The sequence below is a fragment of the Sarcophilus harrisii genome, chromosome 2 (genome assembly GCF_902635505.1).
Source record: "Sarcophilus harrisii chromosome 2, mSarHar1.11, whole genome shotgun sequence".
NCBI lineage: Eukaryota > Metazoa > Chordata > Mammalia > Dasyuromorphia > Dasyuridae > Sarcophilus > Sarcophilus harrisii.
Genome location: NC_045427.1, coordinates 485,415,687 through 485,436,585, shown reverse-complemented (window position 1 = coordinate 485,436,585; position 20,899 = coordinate 485,415,687). Strand labels below are relative to the sequence as shown.

General features: G+C 39.7%; 1 protein-coding gene across 1 annotated transcript; it reads right to left on the bottom strand.

The window, feature by feature from the left end:
* Positions 1–477: 477 nt before the first annotated feature.
* CACFD1 (calcium channel flower domain containing 1) lies at positions 478–19,841 on the bottom strand. The gene is made up of 5 exons (XM_003757451.4): positions 19,612–19,841; positions 9,504–9,576; positions 7,067–7,192; positions 6,077–6,184; positions 478–4,907 (listed from the first exon to the last, which is right to left on the bottom strand). The coding sequence occupies exons 1-5, from the start codon at positions 19,730–19,732 to the stop codon at positions 4,817–4,819; spliced, it is 519 nt and encodes a 172-aa protein (XP_003757499.1). The 5' UTR covers positions 19,733–19,841; the 3' UTR covers positions 478–4,816.
* Positions 19,842–20,899: the final 1,058 nt, after the last annotated feature.

Below are 20,899 nucleotides of genomic sequence, written 5' to 3'. Positions count from 1 at the left end.
ATATAGCCACTAAATTCCCACCCAACTCTTAAAATTCTGTGACCTCTGAGCCCCTGATAATCCCTAAAATTCTAAAGTCTGTAGGTGCCCAATGGGGTCCTAATATTGATCCTAAGCACCTCCTACCATCAGGAAAGAACATGTTAGTATATAAACTAATATAGCTATCTTTACATTGACAGCTGCACACAAGCAAGGGAATTTGAAAATTCTGCCTCCCAAATCTAACCTATTGACCTAATGGGGAAGAACTTTATATTTAGATTATCTGCTTCATCCAAAAGCTTCTAGAGACTTTATAGGGATCTTGTGCTTTACCTTTGTACTCATCTCTGATGATCATATAACTTTGGTGGCCTCTATGATATGACTAATGTAGCTATCCTTGCCAGAAACTTCAGTTTGGTAAACAACCCACCTTGACTATTTTCAGGCTCATGTATTAAGAGAAGAAAAGTTAAAAAAAAAAAAAAGTCATACTGACAAATGCCACATTTTATTGTTCAAATTGAAAATTACACTGGAAACCTAAACAACGAAAATCTAGATTAAAAGTGAATATTCTGGAAAAAGAAATAAATATTCAAGTCTAGAGCAAACCCCACCTGTGGCTCAGGATACATAGGTCTTCCTAGATTCCCTTTGCCCCTTATTCTGGATACTACATGGTACAATGAACACTGACTGGCCTTTCAAGTCAGGAAACCTTGGTTCTTTCTTGTCATAACCTCTATGTGACATTGCTCCTCTTTGGATCTCAATCTCATGTGTAAAAAGAGAATTCCTCTAGGCAACTTCAAAGATTGCTTCCAATCCTACCACTCTGATTCAAAGCACCAATGCACTAAAATCCCACTCTGAAAAACAGCTTTCCTTCCTTGATTTTGGTTGGACACTCTCAACAATCCCGCTAAGGATGGTGTCTGCCCACTTTATGAAAGCTGTTTCTCAGAGATTTGGTATCTACTAAGACACCTGAAAGAACACGGGAATGAGATGTCACTAATACTCAATCTAAACTTCACCTAAATTCCCTGAGAATTTGTCTGAGATAAGAGTAGTAAATATATAGGTAGGTAGGAAAGACAAATTATCAAATGGGACAAAAAGGCAAATAAATGTGGGTCTGACAGAGGCATCATTCAGATGTTCTACCAGATTCCTCTGTGTACTGCAACCCCTCCATAGTGGGGTACCCTGCTGCTTAATTTTTCTTTTGCTTCAAAAACAGTTTTTTAAAGTAAACAGAAATCTCCACTTCACTCTATAAGGAGGTAGAATGTTCTTTTATTCACTGCATACATAAAAAGATGGGATAATCCTGCAAGTAGAGGAGAGTATTTGCTGTCTCCTTTAATGTTTTCAATACAATACTCCTCAGGATCCTGTTTGGGCCACTTATGGCTGAGAGTCTCTGTAGTGATCCACAAACTAAAAAGCGATTATCTCTACAGAACAGGGTACCTCCTTGAAGACATATATGTTTTTCTCCAGAGAGCCAAATTCCATTTATCCTTCCTTACCTTGTTGAGATCAAGTTTGGTCTGCCTCTCTGGACAGTGATGGCTCCAAATTAATATGCTTATCTGTTTCCACAAAGTCAACCATACTGTGACTGTGATGGGGAGATTTATCATTTTCTAAAAAAAAATTTAATGCTTCATTTATCTAGATTTCCATTTTTAGTGACACTGTCCAGGATACCCATAGCTCCTGATGATGAATGTTTAATATCCAACCATTGCTCAACTCTTCCTGGTAACATGGCTTCTGGAAAATTATGGCTAGTGTCATATCTAAGACATTATGATGACTCTTGCTTGAGATGCACCCAGTATATAGTGTTTTCACTTGTACAATAGTTGGGCCTCTGACAACCTATATAAAATATTACAAAAGGATCAATCAATCCCTTTGCACTCAGAAAAGGATAAGGCCTGGCCCACTATAAGGGCCTACACTAGTTCTGAATTTTTTAATCTTTGCATCCCCTAGGGACTAATAAATGCTGAGTTCTGCCATAAGTGGTCTGGATGTCAGTTAAGGGCACTGAAGAGTGATAGCAAAGAGCCAATTAGGCCACAGGACATAAATAGATAAGGAGATCACAGTTAGATCATTGTCTTAAAAAATACAAAACAGTAATATCAGCAACAAACCCCCAAAATTCCATCCGGTCAAAAACTCACAGGTAGGGTGAATTCAAAAGAGTAGTGACCCGGCTAATGAGAAAGTCTGGGCTACAAATTCTCCCAGAAACATACAATGGCTCAGTTTGGAAGTCCAGCTCCCAAACAGTTTGTGTTATCACAAGCTAAGTCCAAAAGCCCTTGAGGGACAAAAGATGGCAAAGAAAGTCTGTTCTCTGTACCTAAATCCCAGATCTCCATGAATCAGTTAATTAAAATTGCAGCAAGAAAAGAAGATGTGAAACACCTTCTCACAAGGTAAAATCTTCTGAAATTTTATCAGAAGACCCAATAAAGAACCCATACTCCTAGATCCCCAAACCAATCTGACACAACTAAGTGCACAATCTATTTCATGTTTTAACTGGGCTGTCTTCAAGCATTCCCCTCATTCACCATCAACCCCTGAAGTCTTCTTTAGGGCTAGTAAGCAAAGGAATGCCAAAAGAGGTCAGTCTTGTCCCAACATAGAATAGGATCAAATAAAACTTAACACCAGCTGAGCTCAGACAATTGCATAAGAGACTGAATGATTATTGTGGGTGATGTGTCATTTGAAGTCTAAAAAGGAAGGGTGGCAAATGAGATTAGTGAGAAGTGCAGGAAGCAAACAGCTTGTGGTAGAAAAAGAAACGTTTCTAATGTGTGCTTCCTCTCCATGCCCAGATCCCAATCTGAGACAGATGTTAATGCCACAATGTAGAGAGGCTTCAGGCCAAAACCAGCACCTCTGCCTTTAATACACCAATCAATGAGCTATCTCACCCCGGATTCACTACGGGACACCTGTGTCTCTACTGCAGCTCCTACAAGATGATTCACTGAGCTTTTGGACTTGGAAGAAGAAAAAAGTAGAGTGGGGGGAATATATGTCAATATGGAAAAGAATAGCAAGTGCAGACATTTGAGAAAGGAGGGTAGAGGTGGGGACTTTGGGACGTGGAGTAGGCTGATGAGATTTCTGCCCGTATCCTCAAGAGTCTGAAAGATATATCCATCTTGAGAGATAATGAATCCAAAACTACAGTCCAACAGTCCATGAAGAAAAGTTCTATTTTGGTTAGTTCTAAATTGACCTGAGCTACTACCCATATATGTGGGACTTGGGTCACTGAGGGAGACCTGCATCAGAGCCCCTGCTCTGACGGTTCAGGAATGATGTTACTCTGTACATCTTAGCACCAAGCACCTCCTGTTGAGAGCAGACCTGGATCCCCCCAGTACTAAAAGGCCAATGGAGGGATCACGAAGTGGAGGATAACATGTAAAGTGATTTGCATAAAATCCCATGGAAATTCAGAGGGAAGTACAGGGAACATCACTGGGGCTGCTCTTCCTTCATCATTCCTGCTGCGTTACTCTCCCTCTTGCAGGAACCAGCTGACAACCTTTCTGGGCCTGAAGCATGGTGAAGTCTGTGGGGACTGGCCTAACCTAGCCCTGAGCTCCACCTGACCCCAGCACTACCAGGATAGGTCAAAGGACTACTGGGACTGAAGAGACATCCCACATGTTAATAAATTCAAGGATATCTTTTCACTCCAAAGCTTTTTGCATCCCAAGTGAGATATAAAGGGGTGATCAGAGAATCTGGAGGATCCTTTACAAATAGCTTAAAAGGATCCAGAGCTTTCCAAATTCCATAACTTGATGCTGTGAATGGGGGAAATGGAGGAGCAAGAGGCAAAGAGGAAGAAATAGAAGGCAAAGCTAGGCCCAAGATCAAGTGGATGCCACATGCCCACAAACAGCTCTGGTCCTGACCTCCTGGATCTGACTCTTAATGAAGACAGATTCAATATCAGTCTCTGGCCCCCTGAAATGCACCCCCTGCCATCAACTGAAGGCCATTCATAAATGGCCTTGAATGCCAATTTGACAGCAATAGATGCTGTAGGGACATTTTGCCCTACCCTGTACAGCAAAGGCCAGAATCTAAAGTATCTCCTACCTCTGAAGAACAGAGATGAAAGCTTGTTTCAGGCTGGTAGTGGAAATGGAGAAGCATCATTTACTCCCACATCCCTACTGGGTCATTAAGATAAATTTCAAAATATATTAAATATGAAAAGTAATCTGGCAGCCAGTCAAAAACCAGTCAATAGGGGCAGCAAATGTGAAAGAGGCTGCCTGCTCTGCTCCATTTCCAACTGAAGAACTCACGGCCCCAAGAAGCTGAGCAGTCAAACTTCTTCTATAGGACTCTTGTCTTCCAGACGTGTTCATGATTTCTGCTCTAGTTTTCTGTAGTGCTTGCCTGCCACAGGCTTTGAAATTTCATCCCTAGCTGACCCAGAGTCAACGGGCAGACACAGGGTAAAAGATGCAAGTCCAGTAGAGGATGCAAGTGAGTCTTCAAGGAAGAGGGTGAGAAACATGGAGAGGCAGGAACACCTGAGTTAGTGTTTCCCAAGCATTCACTATATGCTAGGCACTATGAAAGAATTCCTACATAAATGCTTATCTCAAAGTTGCTATGTGCTGAAGCATAGTCCTCGTCCTCTCCACTCCACTCTGACCAAGTGTCTATCTTTCCAAAGAAATGGAAGGTGTGAGGGCCAGGAAACTGGAACTAGAGGAAAGTTCTTAAGGCCACAGAGAGAAGGTGCCAATCCTGGGCCAGATGCTCACAACTCCCCTTCAAGGGTCCCCGTCAGTTTCTCCTCGTCTGCCTGTTGCTTCTGCTGCTGGATCCTTGCGTAGGAAATTGCATCACCCCTGCACGGAAAAAAAGGAGTGATGATATTATCCAACAGAACAATGAGTAAGAAACAAGAAGCAGACCATAGGTTTCTTCCTAAGTTGAAGCTGAAGGAAGGGTGGATTAAGCTCTAGCAAAACCATACAAAGGGTGTTTTGCCTGGTGAAGTTTAAACAAGCAACAGGCTGATTGATCCAGTCAACTATTCTGCCTTGCTGCTGACTCAGATTATTGTCCATTAGAACCAATTCTCACCAAAGACTAAGCAGGCCCCACTCTGATTTTCCACTTAAGAGGGAACCATAGAGTAGAAAGAGTCTTGGAAAATGGTCCACTCTAAGTCCACTCTAATTCCCTCATTTTAAAAATGTAGAAATTGAGACCCAGAAAAGGGAAGTGATTTCTTAAAGTCCCACAGTGACAGACCATGTCTCCAGACTCCAGGTTGGTAGTCTAATTTACTACACTGAAGCTTCTTATTCTTAACTGAGCTCCAGCTGAACTCTAGAAATTGATAAGAAATAACCTGATAAGGATTCAGAAAACCAGAGAAATTCTCAACCTGAGTGTCACTGATGCCTCATCTCCTACTCATGCCTACTCTTTGGTTTTATAATCTTGTCATAATTTTCAACTCCATGATTCTTTGCATTTAACCTCCAAATGATCTGGTGACCAAGCTTCTCAACCCTTTGGTTTTCCTGAAAAACTATTCTGTAGAACTCTTTTTTTCCCCCTTTTCTTTTCCTTGCTGAGGCATTTGGGGTTAAGTGACTTGCCCAGGGTTGCACAGTAGGAAGTATTAAGTGTCTGAGGGCATATTTGAACTCAGGTCCTCCTGACTTCAGGGTTGGTGCTCTATCCACGGCGCCACCTAGCTGTCCCTATTCTGTAAGACTCTTAAGAGAAACTCAGTGGAACTCTCCAATCAGGGGATGACACGCAGGGAGTCTTGGGCATGTTTATCCTGCCTTTCTCCAGTAATGTGCTCCCTTGGCACATTAAAAGGGGATATCAAACCATTAGAAAAGCTGAACTGCTGATCTTGATCAACCACTGTATTCCTACACAGTCTCAACTACAAAATGGGAAGAATCTCCAAATCTTCCTTAGTTATAGGTATCAGAACAGTCAACATCAATAAATGGTTTGACAACATCAGAACAAGATGAAGAAACAGACATACTTTTTGCCAAGTGCAGAAAGTCCATAAAGTACGCCTGTGGCGAAGGCAATAGCATTTCCCAAAAGGGTGGTCAAAGTCAGGCTGATGACAATAGGGAAAACTGCCATCCTGTAGAGAAACAGACAAGAAAACTAGAAATTATGGGGGCTCTTTAAAAAGAGACTCCTCTATACCATTTGCATGTTTAGCTGCTTCATTTCTAAAACAACTCCATCTCGCTCTGATCTTCCACTTGAAGATCACCTAGTCCAATCCTCTCCTTTAACAGATGGGGAAACCAAGGACCAAAGAGAGAGAATGTGACTATCTAAAGTCATACAGCAAATCAGGGGGCAAAGCTAAGCCTAGAAATTGAGTCTCAATTCCCAGGTCAGTCCTCTTTTTATAATCAAAGATGTATTCCTGATTACATCATATGGCTGACCTACAGGGGGAATTCTAGGGTTTCAAACTTTTCTGTATCATCCACAGCACTCAGCACTCAAAATTCCCACATTAAATATGCAGCAGATCTATAGTCTCAGTACTAAGGTACTTGGTGTGGTCATAGTACATCTCCATCATTTGCTTTTATAGCTATGTCTTACAGAAAAACATGATGGTAAGCTTGAGTGTAGGAACAATGTCTCATGTCTCTCCAACTCTCCATCCTTCATAGAGCATCTAACAGAGACTGATCTAAGGCTGACTTAAGTATTCAGTAAAGAGTGAAGTAACTTTAGTAGTGCCATCTACAAGCAAATGCTAAGCACTTCACAGAATTATAGTAAATACTATTACAAAGCTATCCTTTTTCTTCTCTCCACTTGGTCATTCTCAGTCCTATTCTTCTAACAGGTAATGTTTAAATGGGAAAAAAATGGATTTGAAAGGGGAAAACTACTTGAGATAGTTTGCACCTAGCAGTTCTACCTACTATGCTCCCGGCTAAGAAGTCAACAAATAGTTAATACTATGAAGTTTCTCTGGCCAATGGTCAGGCCTTCTTACCCACAGTAGAAGATAGCCTTCTGCCAAGACCTCAGCCGATCAGCCTTTTCAGCAACTGTGTTTGCAAATTCAATGAACTGGCAACAGAAAGGTGCCTCACATAAAAATAAGATGAAGGCATTTAACCTGCACGAGGGAAGAAAAGAAACGAAAGTCAAGCGGCAGGCCAATCAAACCTGGGCAAAACAAACTCCACTCTATGACTGTTCTAAACATGCTTATCTGTCATTCATCTTGCTAATGAAAAGGACTTTGGGAAAAATATAGAATGCTCTCCTCCCAAGCCTCTTAGTCACTGATATTAATTCTGCAAGGGATAGTTCAAGTTGTACTTCCTCCAGGAAACTTGTCCCTGACCCTAAAGAAACAACCATCATCCTTCTTGAAATGCCGAGTCTCAATTTAACACTTATTTTCTAATTATTTTCTGATGTTCACTTTATTTTCCAAGCAGCCATATAAGAGATTCTGGATCTTATACTTCCCCTTTTGCTCTTCTTACTCCCTATCACAAAAGCAAATGTTTTACATAAATTATCTGATTATTAAGAATGTACCCAATGACCAAACAGTAACTGGAGGAAAAAATTCGCTACTTAGGAAAATTTAAAAACAAGTTGGACTCAAGATCCTTGGAGTTGGAGGAACTCCAAATGACCACATTATCCAGCCCACTCTAGCTGGGCAAGGCTTTCCACTATTAACTCCACATAATTTTGAATGAGGCATCATCTTTCTGGGCTTCAGCTATTCTCCTCTTTAAAACAGGGTTTGAATTACAACAGGTCTGATAATTCTGCCATTCTATTGAATACATAAGTCAATAGTAATAAATAGATAGCTACCTTTAAAATTCTCCAGATAGAAACTATTCTTTTTAGTTTTTAACTCTTTGGGTTTGTAATCTATGAAAGGCAAGTCTAACCAAACTCCCTTTGCATACAATTTTTAAAATTACCTGAGAGATTTTACATCCTAGTTAGCAAGTCCCCATTTTCTTTTATTTGGTCCTCAGAAGAACTGCTCAGCATATTCCTTGCAACTAACTTCTCAAACATATGAGGAATACTGACCTTTTCTTCTCTGCCAACTCCTGAAAAAATGGCCTATTTTCTATCTCTTTAGAAGCTTCTTTCTGGACTCTCTCCAAGACTGATATCTAGTTTTACCTCTGGCTCCCCCTGCCAGCCAAACGCTATCACTGACTTGCTTCTCCCACCCACGACCTCAGACCATGTATATGAAGGAACAAGCTTCCACTCCAAGAAGTATATAAGCAATGGGAGACAAAAAGAGTGGGAAGTGGGAAAAGAAATCCAATTCCTCAGTATTCCCTTAAAAAACAAACTCAAAACATGGAGAAAAAAAAAGTAACTGAGAGGAACTCTCAAAAAATTGTTTTTAAGAAAAAAAAACCCTCAAAAATAAAGTTTCAACACAATAAAAGATTATGAATTAATAGAAACAAGGCAGAAACACTAAAAGAAAATATCTAAAAATCACCTAATTAATGATTACCTTACCTCACTATCAAGCTAACCTCAAGGTATTCTGGTACCTTGTATAGAATCCCCAGTTTTCTACCCCAAATTTATTAATGCCACTAACACCTGCACCCCTCTTTATACTACAGCCTGGTTTTCTCATGATCCTGGGATCCACCTGATAGTTCTAGTTCTGATGCTGTCCAGGGTCCCAATAAGATATTCAGTCTTTCCAAATTCTTTTTACAAGGTAGAACCTATGCATAATGCTCCAATAAGAGTCTGAAATATGATATAGCCCAGTGGTTCTCAAACTTTTGTTCTCAGTATCTTAATCTTATAAAAAAAAAACTATCTAGGATCTGTTCAAAGAGTTTTTGTTCACATGGGTTGTTATATTTATAGCTATTTACTATATTAGAAATAAAAAATGATTTTGAATTTGTAGACCCTCTGAAAGGGTTTCAGAGACCCCAACAATTCTTTGGACCACACTTTGAGGACCAATGAGATAGCCTATCCTGAGTCTAGCTAGACAAGGAAAGGAAAAAAGAAAAAAAGGGGAGAGAAGATGGAAGGGGGGAAGGAAGGAAGGGAGAGAGGGAAGAATGGATTTATTTATCATGTACTAGGTGTCAGATACTACACTAAGCACTTTAAAAATATCTCATTTGAGCCTCACAAGAACTTTGGGAGGGAGTTAAATACTATCACTCTTCCCATTTTAAAGTTGAAGAAACTGAGGCAAAGAGATTAAGTGCCTTACCCTGGATCATGTAGCTAGTGTCTAAAGTCATATTTGAATCCAGCTCTTTCTGACATCAAGTCCAGGGCTTCTATCTACTCCAAAAAGATGGGTAGAATATATGAAGGTTTAAAAAGAGCCCTGACCTAGAAAACCACATCCAGCCAGCAGACCACCCAACAGAGACCAGATCACTGGTATTACTTACATCATCCATACACCGGCTGCAATGTTGAGGGGATGAATGGTGATACAGTTGAAGAGCCCAGAAATTGCACAAGCTTGAAAACAAGATATATTGACTAGAATTAGCAGCAAATATGGAACAATCCTGAGCAGGAATCCTGATTAGAAATCTGAATCATTATTTTTTTTCAGTAAACACTTCTGCTTAATATATAAGATCAAATTACATGTATTAAATTTAGATTTTTTTTTCATTAAATATATACACTTAAAGCCAAGAATGTTAACCTCAATTTGGTAATCTCATATTACTTTCAGAATGTGGGAAAATGCATGTAATTATATAAAAACATTCAATTAATACGTTTTAGAATTTTGGCTAATTAGGAGCTTGTCATACAACAGTTTATCGTTTTTAAAGTGTTCAATTAAAATTCAAGTATGCTATCTTATTCAGTTCTTTTCCTAGAAATTAACAACTTGGCACAAACTTTTAAACTAAATTTTGAAAAATACTAAAGGTATACCTAACTAGACTATACTTCAATTTCTGGTTGTTTCTCATATATTACTCTCTCTTAGACTGAAGATTTGTTTTAAAAATTTCTAATTCAATTTTCCAACTGACAGTGCAATTACTTTCTTTAAGAGAGAAATCTGCATCATTAAATAGCTAATCCCTTAGGTTTGTCTAACAACTCCAAAACTTAAATTTTACAAAGAACTTTTATACATATTTACTTATTTGAGAGGCAAAGTCATCACACATAGAATCAGAAGACAAAGTCAAGTTCAATTCTTTTAACCCAACTCCATGCTGATCCTACTATGGTCAAAGAAATCTAACTCTTTGATAGGCAGGAAAATGGTCTTTAGTACTTTCCCTTGGAGCCTAGATGAGGCTCTAAAAGCAGTGAGCTATCAATAAAATATTATATCAGACAATGAGGATGCAGCAAAAGGAAATCAATTAATCAGCATTTGTTAAATCTATTACGTACTGACTACTACGTCCTGGGATTTTTAGCCTCATTCAATTGAGGGGAGAAATCTGTCTACAGGCAAATACAAGGGAGAAAAATAAAACTGTTCCATGTCCCTAAGAAGTTTTCATGCTATAGGGAAAGATAATACATATCCAGATAAGTACATACAAAATAAGGTAAAGGCAGGGGGAAGGAGGAAAAATTATCAGCAGAAAGATAAATAAAGGCTTCACACAGAAAATGATGCTTGGGCTGAACCTGGAAAGAAACTAGAGATCTAAGAGCTGGAAGAAAGGACAGCAGACATTCTAGGTCTCGGGGACAAAGACATGAAGACAGTTGATAATAGTATTCTATGTGAGGAACAGCAAAAAACCCGGTCTGGTTGGACCACAGAGTATGTAAAGGGAAGTTAAAGAAAAAGACTGTAAAGGCCAATTGTAGCCAAATTGGGTATTACTTTAAACTCCAAATAGAGAAGCCAGTCCTTTATTTTAGAGGGAGAAGAAAGTCACTGGAATTTACTGATCAGGGAAGTAATACAACCAGACCCTGTGCTTTGGGAAGAATGTGGTTATGGAGGATGAGGGAAACAAATCAAACTTGCTTGAGCAAGCCCATTCTAGGTACAGAGAAGCTCACAACAAAGAGAGGAAGGTAAATGTTAAGCACAAATATGACTAACTAAGCAAGGAAAGGCCTCACAGCGGAAGGGAAAGAAGGGACAGTTATCAAACAGTTCATTAAACTTGCACCAACTTCTCTGCACCTGATCTGGCTAACATGGAATGGATTTCTCCAGTGAAATTTTAACTGGGTTACAGGAGATAGGGGAAGGAAATGTACAGACCAAACCCTGTCTCTCCCTCAGAAAGATGCCAGACTTTTCTCAGCAATGAGATGACTTACGCCAATTCCAATAGACTTGTGACAGAGAGAACCATTTGCATCCATAGAAGGATTGGAAGCTGAATGTGGATCACGGCCTAGTATTCTTACCTTTTTTGATGTTTGCTTGCTTTTTTTCCCCTTTCTCATTTTTTTCTTTTTTGATGTCATTTTTCTTGTGTAACATGATAAATGTGGAGATATGTTTAGAAGAACTGCACATGTTTAACCTATATTGGATTACTTGCTGTCTCGGATAGTGGAGTGAAAAAAGGAAGAAAAATTTGGAACATAAGGTTTTGCAAGGGTGAATGTTGAAAATTATCTTTGCATGTATTTTGGAAATAAAAAGCTATTATTAAAAATTTTTTTAAAAAGAAAAATTATTTCTGATTAGGCTTGTTGCTTAAATTTGGGGTTAATTACGTTCAAGGCATATAAATGATGTAAACATACTAAGATTTTTTTTTAAAAAATCACAGAATTCCTGCCTTCAAGAAGCTAACATTCTATGCACAGCATTAAACATAAGGTAATCAGAGAACAGAGAACAAACTAACAACTTAGGGGAGAGAGGAAGAATTGATCATACTCGAAAAACTTTAGAGCTAGTAAAAATACTTAGTCCAGACTCCTCATTTTATAGATGGGGAGACTACAATGCAGTGCTAAGCAGTGACTTACTTCAGATAACAGAGAATGAGGTAGTGGCCCAAATGATGACAAAAGTAAACTTCTGTCTTCCATGCCACTGTTCTTCCCTGACTGAGGATTTATTCATACAAGTCAGTCAGGTGGGGAGCACAGACAGAATGGAAATCTATAAGAAAGGGTTCTATTGGGAACTTGCATGGGGAAAATAAGTGTTCCTTTCTTTTCTCCGATGTTTCCTTTTCTTGTGAAAATATCAAAAAGGTTTTTTTTTTGTTTGTTTGTTTTACTTTAACTGGATTATATGGTAAAGAAAGTACAGGGCTGAAGGCTTTGGGCTTTACAGGATTCCTCTAACAGGACTCTAACTTTTGTAGAAATGACTTGGTCCCTCTGAGTTGTTCTTGAAAAAATACTGCAGCAACCAAGTCATTTCTACAAAGGTGGTTGAAGGAAGATGCTATCAATACCAATGTTGATCAATATCATAAAGAACTGAGAAATATGTATGTGTGTCTACTGATAACCATCCCTAAGGTGAGTGGGAAAGAAGAAAAAGTTACATGATAATTTTGTTGTACATTTATAATGAAAATATAATAGATATATATGTGCAGTTTCAGGTGCAATCCTCTTCCCCCCCCCCCACTTCAGTTATGGAAATGTTTGTTTTATTTATGTTCAGAATTTTAAAAAGTATCCCAATATACCTATATCATTTCCTTCAATTTCTAGATTTTGACAGGTCAGGGCTCTTTAAAAGAGGAAGGGAATAAATTTAATACTTTACAGATCTCACATGTCTCTCTAGTTTCATGACTCTTTCTTATTTCTTCATCCATCTCTTCTAGTGAAACTCTACCGATCCCTATTGAAATGTGAGGTCTTTTAGGGCAGGGACATTGTTTTTGCCTTTCTTGTATCCCCAAGTGTTCAGCACAGAGCCCAGCACAAAGCAAACATTTAATAAATGCTAGTTGATTGGCTCAAGGCCTAGCAACCTCTTCATTAAGAAATCTTCACTAAATCTTCTTGGTCAAAAGTCAATCCCTTCCTCTTCTCAACTTCTTTAGAAGTCTTTTAAATAATTCTGGCAGAGAGAGGCCTGGGGGAACTGAGTATGAACCACAACATAGCATTTTCACTCTTTCTGTTGATGTTTGCTTGCATTTTGTGTTTCTTCTCAGGTTTGTTTTTTTTTCCCCTAGATCCAATTTTTCTTGTACAGCAAAATAAATGTATATGTATACATATATTGGAATTAACATATTTAACATGTATTGGACTACCTGCCATCTAGGGGAGGGGCTGGTAAGGGATGGGAGGAAGGAGGGAAAAATTTGGAACAGAAAAGTTTTGCAAGAGTCAGCATTGAAAAATTACCCATGAATATGTTTTGTAAACAAAAAGCTTTAATAAAAAAAAATGCTTCTGGCAGTCCAATTGGCATTATCCATCTTAGTGTATATATTTGGTCTCCCCTATTAGATTTTGAGTTTTATGAGGGCAGCAACTGGGTCTTAATGAACTTTGTAAGACTCAAGGCTAGTCCCTGAGCACCTAGGCAGAAACTGAGAAGAGCACTGGTTCTGCAGTTAGAGAAACGGCCTTTAAATTCTCTCTCAGAAACTTTAGCATTACTTAGACAAGGTGATTAACCAACCTGGATCTCATTTTGGAAAATGAGAAGGTTGAACCCGATCCAAAATATGATATTAATAATCAATTATTGTGTTAGGACCAGGATTTTTCAGAAGTCTATGGTTCCTTCAGTTTCTGAAAGATTTTACTGATAATGAGACTGGATCAACTTTCTTAACAATCTTGTTCAGACCCCACTCAGGTGGGGAAGCCCACAGTGCTCTACTCTAGGATTGATAAGTTCTTCTAATTAAATTGCCCCAGGCTGGGTTAAGTAAATGACATAATCAAAGTTTCCCAGATCCTCATTAGGTCCACCTCTCATTATAACATTTATTCACTCTTATTACTTGTTAAACAATCAGAGTTGATTGCCACCCACAGGAACATTCACCCTTCCAAGGGCATATAAGCACTAACTGGGTTCCATAAGGGGGTTCTGGTATTCAATAAGGTCACAGACTATTTTATTTAATAGTATGCTAACATTATTAATAAAATAATTACCCCAAAACGATGTCTCTCAAACTTATTAAATATCACATTCCCATACTAGTGTTTAACAAGTATTTAAAGAATTATATTGAATTTTAAGCCCTTGTTTCAAGGTAGGGAACAAGCAGGAACATTCAAACTATAACAAAACTACACTGAAAGAGCTATTCCCCACACGTGAATATTCCAAATAACTGATGATTATTCCATAATGATAACAACAAAATAATAACATGTATGTAGTATGTACTCTATGCCACTGTGCTAAGTGGCATTTCACTTGATCTTCACAGTAACCCTGCAAGGTAGGTGTTATTATATGCCCATTTTACAGATAAGAAAACTGAGGTGAAATTCCAATAGATGTGATGGAAAGAGCCATCTGCATCCAGAGAGGACTATGGGAACTAAATGTGGATAACAACATAGTATTTTTTACTACTTGTTTGTTTATTTGATTTTTTCTTCCTCTTCTCATTTTTTTTTCCTTTTTGATCTGATTTTTCTTGTGCAGCACAATAAATGTGAAATTATGTTTATAAAAACTGCATCTATTTTTATCCTATATTGGATTATTTGCCATGGGGAAGGGGGAAGGGAGAAAAAATTTGGAACACAAGGTTTTGCAAGAGTGAATGTTGAAAAATATTTTTGAATATATATTGAAAAATAAAAAAAATATTATTTTTTAAAAAGAAGAAAACAGGAGAATAGAAGTTAAATAACTCTCTTGGAGTGAAACAGCTATTAAGTGTGTGAAATCAAATTTGAATTCTAGTCTTCCTTACTCATGCCCTTTGCTACCTAACCATAAATCCTTTTAATTGTCAGACTCTGGTTCAGGATACCATCCCACTTCTAGTCTTTGTCACTCCAGTGCTGCTCTATAGCAACAATCTCTTAAGTGGTCTCCCTGTTTCCAAAATATTCAGTTTCTAATCCATTCTCCAACTGACTGCCAAAAGCACATTTTCCTTCTCATCATTCACTAGCTCAAGATATTTTTTTTTAGTGCTTCTCATATTACTCTAAGATAAAACACAAATTTCTCAACTTAGCATTTAAAGACCTTCAATTTGGTTACTGCCTATCTTTCCAGGTTAATTTCAAATGACTTCCCTTTTCATGTCCTCTATATTTTATCCAGAATGACTTACATTTTGTTTCTTTAACTCAGCATTCTATCTCCTCTATCAAGTTATCCTGCATGCCTAAAATGTACTAACCTCCCCCTTTTTAAAGCTTTAGTAATTTGTTTTGTTATTCTGAATTTCAGAAACACCAAGAAGCAAGTCTATTTCTATTGTAGGCAATGAACAAGCATTTATTAAGTGTTCATTACATGATAAACACTGTGTTAAATGCTGAAGATTCAAAAAAAAGCAAAAACAAAAACTGAGTTCTCCTCAAAGAGTTCAAATTCTAACGGTGGAAACAATATGCAAATATTGTATATCTCCTTTGGTGCCTCTTGACTATCATCTATGAGGAAGTGGACAACAAACTTCAGTCTTGATTCTCTAGAGTCATGGCTAGTAAACTCCATCAGATTTTAATGCTTTTTATCTCCTCTCAAGATCTTTAGCTTGCTTTCAGGACTCAACTTGGGTTCAGGCAGTTTTAAGGAAAGAAATTCAATCCAAAGACACATATTCCAAATCACTAATAATTAGAGAAATGAAAATTAAATTAACACAAAGGTTCTATCACATCCATCACATTGGCAAAGTTGACCAAAAAAAGTAAAGGGCCAAATGTTTAAGGGACTGCAAGAAAACACATAAATGCATAGCTGATAGAATTGCAAATTGGTCCAACTATTCTGAAAAGCAATTGGAACTATGCTCCTCAAAATACTTAACAATGGATCCTTAACTATGGATCCATTGATCTATTAGTAAGTAGCCCAAAGAAATCAAAGAAGAAAAATTTTTTTCCTGTATGTGCAAAAATATTTATAGCAGTTTTTTTTTTAATAGCCGGGAACTGAAAGCTAAAGGGGTGCCCATTTGGTGAGGAATGATTAAACAAATTCCAGTATATGAATATAATGGAATACTATTGTGCTATAAGAAAAATAGGAAAGAGATGCTTTGTTAGCAACCTGAAACTTATGAAGAATGAAGAGAACAGAAACAAAAGAACAATCTATATATTAACATCATCGTTATAAAAATAGGCAATTTTGAATTCTAACTAACATAATGTTCAATCATGATTCTAAAAAAAAAAAACCGATGATGAAAAATGTCACCCACCTCCTACCAGAGTTGATAGATTAAAATATAGAATGAGATACACATTTTTAAACATTGCTAGTATAGGAATTTTAAACTATAATATCATCAAGAGCTATTGAGATACATAGGACTCTTTGCCTCTATCCTGATTCAACTTAGATGATTGGGCTTTTTTGTCTTATATGACAACTATTTCAGAAGTCCCAAAATTTCAATCACTTTTCCAAATCCTCCATATCCCCACTCCATCTCTTCCTCCCTCTCTAGCACACTCATAATACTTAGTACTAGTAGGGAAAGGGGAGATATGCTAAGTCAGAGATTGATATGAATAAATGTAAAGATATATGTATACACATATGTGTGGAAGAAGAATTTGGAATGCATTGATTGCTCTTTCAAAAATTCATCTTCCTTCCTTTCTATTCTCTCTCTCTCATACACCCCCACTATTCACTGGTCTATTCAGAGAAGTTAGAATACTATTTGCTCCTTACTTCTACTTCCAGACTTTCTCTCTAAATACCATCACTGGACAACTTTTCTTCTTTTGAGGTCCATACTATTTAAATCACACTATTGAATCCAGGTCTCAGTAGCTTTCCTCTATCAACCTCCAGGCCATTCTCCTTTCCTTAAAGAGTTCAAGGTCTGTTGTGGAGGAAGAAGAAATTTGTGACCAAAGATGAACTAGAGATCATTATTGATCACAAAATAGAAAATTTTGATTATATCAAGTTAAAAAAACTTTTGTGCAAACAAGATTAGAAGGGAAGCAATAAACTGGAAAAACATTTTTACAATTAAAGGTTCTGATAAAGGCCTCATTTCCAAAATATATAGAGAATTGACTCTAATTTATAAGAAATCAAGCCATTCTCCAATTGATAAATGGTCAAAGGATATGAACAGACAATTTTCAGATGATGAAATTGAAACTATTTCTACTCATATGAAAGGGTGTTCCAAATCATTGATCAGAGAAATGCAAATTAAGACAACTCTGAAATCTGTCAGATTGTCTAGGATGACAGGAAAAGATAATGACAAATGTTGGAGGGGATGTGGGAAAACTGGGACACTGGAGCATTGTTGGTGGAATTGTGAATACATCCAGCCATTATGGAGAGCTATTTGGACCTATGCCCAAAGAGTTATGAAACTGTGCATACTCTTTGATACAGCAGTGCTACTACTGGGCTTATACCTCAAAGAAATGTTAAAAGAGGGAAAGGGATCCACATGACAAAAGTGTTTGTGGCAGCCCTGTTTGTAGTGGCTAGAAACTGGAAAATGAATGGATGCCCATCAATTAGAGAATGGTTGGGTAAATTGTGGTATATGAATGTTATGGGATATTATTGTTCTGTAAGAAATGACCAACAGGACGAATACAGAGAGGCTGGGAGAGACTTACATGAACTGATGCTGAGAGAAATGAGCAGAACCAGGAGATCATTATACACTTCAACAACGATACTGTATGAGGATCAATTCTGATGGACGTGGCCCTCTTCAACAATGAGATGAACCAAATCAGTTCCAATTGTTCAGTAATGAAGAAAGCCAGCTACACCCAGCAAAAGAACTCTGGGAGATGAGTGTGGACTACTTGCATTTTTGTTTTTCTTCCCAGGTTATTTTTACCTTTCTGAATCCAATTTTTTCTTGTGCAACAAGAGAACTGTATAGATGTGTACACATATATAGTATCTAAGATATACTTTAACATGTATAACATGTATAGGACTGCCTGCCATCTAGGGGAGAGGGTAGAGAGGAGGGAAAAGTTGGAACAGAAGTGATTGCAAGGGACAATGTTGAAAAATTACTCATGCATACGTTCTGTCAATAAAATGCTATTAAAAAAAAAAGAGTTCAGGTCTGGTTCATAGCCGTTCTGACTCAAATCTTGCACTCAGAAGGCTCCAGTATACAGACTGATACTTCCTCAAATACCTAACTTCCCAGTTCCTCAAACTAATCCGCACCTACATGAGTAAAGGGGAGTATCCTCAGGGAGAACTCCCCATCACAATGAAATTACAGGTCTAATCCCTATCCCTATTCTTAACCAAGCACAATCAACCCAAAGCAAAGGAGGAAAAACTAGAAACAGTAGCAGGAAGAAGCCAACCTGAGCTCAAACATTTATCTGACCTGGGAGTTGAGAAAATCCTTTAGCATGTCAGTTGCAGGGGCCAAGGAGGGGGGCCATCAGTTTCCTCTGCCTACCTGAGGAGCTTTACACCCTCCCAGGAATGTGCTTGTTATTTCTATAAATATCTGTTTTTATCCGATCACCAGCCACTTCCTCCCATCCATATCTTAGAGCTCAGAACCCTCCCTATTAGTAAATAGCAACTTAGCAGCTCTCCCACGGCAAAGCTGGGAAAATATTGGGAGCTTCGATGCCAGCGCCCAAGGTTACGCCCCACCCCTACGTCCGGATCCTATCCAGTAACATTTTCCTGCTGTCCCTTCCTCTCTCCCTCAGTTCCTCACGTGTAGAATGGGGATGATAATAGCATCTACCGAGCTCAGGATGGCGTGGGATTAAAGGAGGGAGAGCGCTTAGTTCGGCGCCAGGCACAAGTGGGCAGAGATCTGTTAGAACTCCTTTTTATTTCTAAGGCCTCTTGCAGCGCTGCCTCGGCGCTCCCCGTCTGCGTCCCGACGCGTCTTTTACTTACACAGACACAAAACCTGCAACTAGCAGGCATGTAACGACTGCATCTCCCCCCGCCAAACCTTTGCCCGGCTCCTACTTGTACGTTCTGTTGGGTGAGGGCAGGCTTGCAAAGCTTTTTATTCGCTCATTGGGGGGAGCCCGGGGAAGGGGAGCCATCCGCACCCCACCAGGCCGGCCAATCAGGAGGAGGCTGCGGGAGATGGGCGGGAGGGTGACGTCGGGAAGGAAGGACGGGCGGCTTCATTCATTCCCAGCCCTCTCACAAAGTGCGCTTTCCCGCGTAACGCGGGCGCAGAACCAGGAGCCCAGCCGGCCCAGAAGGAGGGCGCAAAGGCCCGGCGCAGGAGGTTCGGCTCGGCGTTTCATCCGAGAGACGGTCCAGCAGAGGGGGAAAAGGGACCAGCGGGAGACGCTCAAGGATGGGAGGGGAGGGGGTGTGAGAGGAGGCGGCTCCCGCAGAAACGCATGCGCGCGAGCCTGGCCCGAGGGGCTGCGGAGGGGGGAGCGCGTCAACGGATGGGGGCGGGGAATACTCACAGATGCCCCCCATGACCCCGGCCAACCGGCACAGCCAACGGTACCACCACATCATGCCATCATCCTGCGGGGAGGGAGAGGAGGCGTCGGACGACGGAGTCTCCCCGCCCAGGGAGCTCATGGTGCCGTCCTGGCGGGAGGAGCGCTCCCCCGCTGCCCCCTAGTCCCCTTCTTCGCCCGATCCGTCACAATGGGGCGCCCCCTCCGCCAGCCACCAGCAGCTCCACGTAGCTGAAGGCGCGCTGAATTGTGGGGATACGGCTCAGGGGTGTGGGAACGCCCCCTCATTAGCATATTGGGTGTGGCTTGGGGCGGGAGAGAGCCTGCACAGGTGCGAGCAGTTGCAGAATCCGCCCACCTCATTTGCATGAGGAGGGGCGAGCTCGTACTAATCTGGGCCAGCGGCGCCTCGGGCTTTCCTCTGAGTTTGGACTCCGGGGCTTCCTTCTGCTGAAGCGAAGGGTACCCGGCATTGCCGAAATGTTAACGAGGGAGAAAGCACCGCTAAGGTAAAGTGACTCGCCAAGATGATTGGAGATTGGTGATGGGAAGATCGCGGCCGCGTGGCTGGAGCTCTGGCTCTGACCTGAGAGCAATCCCTCCCTTACCTTTTCTGCAAAGTGCCCCGCCCCAGAACAGCCCGAAATGTCACTGCGGCGCTTGTACCCAACAGCACTCTCGCCCTCCATCCTTCTTCCCTCTGGAGGGCTGGGCATTAAACCCCCACCAAAGCCTTCCTTCCTAGCAGGTTCAGAATGGTGTATTCATGACATTTCCACCAGCGGCTTTGCTTGATTTGGGTTCTTAGTTAGCCCTGTCTGACCATGACGCCCCAGGTCCCCCATCTCCTCACGTGACACTGCCCATCTCATCCTCTGCCTTTCCCTTCTTTTGCCTTTAATTTTTCCTAATATCAGGGAATTGAATCCCAACTTATGTAGTCAGAGTATTTACACTTCAGCTTCAGGATTTGTCCTTCCAATAAATAGTCTGAATTAATCTTAAGTAAAATTAGTTGATTTGATCTCCTTGATGTTCAATGGATTCTCAAAAGTCTTCTCCATGAACACGAGGTTTTGCAAGGGTAAATGTTGAAAGCTATCTTTGCATATATTTTGAAAATAAAAAAAGCTAATTTTAAAAAGTCTTCTTCATGAATATTCGAAAGTGTTGATTCTTTTTTTTTTCCAGTTTTTATTTATTTATTAACATGTCATAAATGCTCATTACAATGCAAATGCCTTGAGGCTGAAGACCATCTTGTTTTTGTGTTATTCCCCCAGCATTT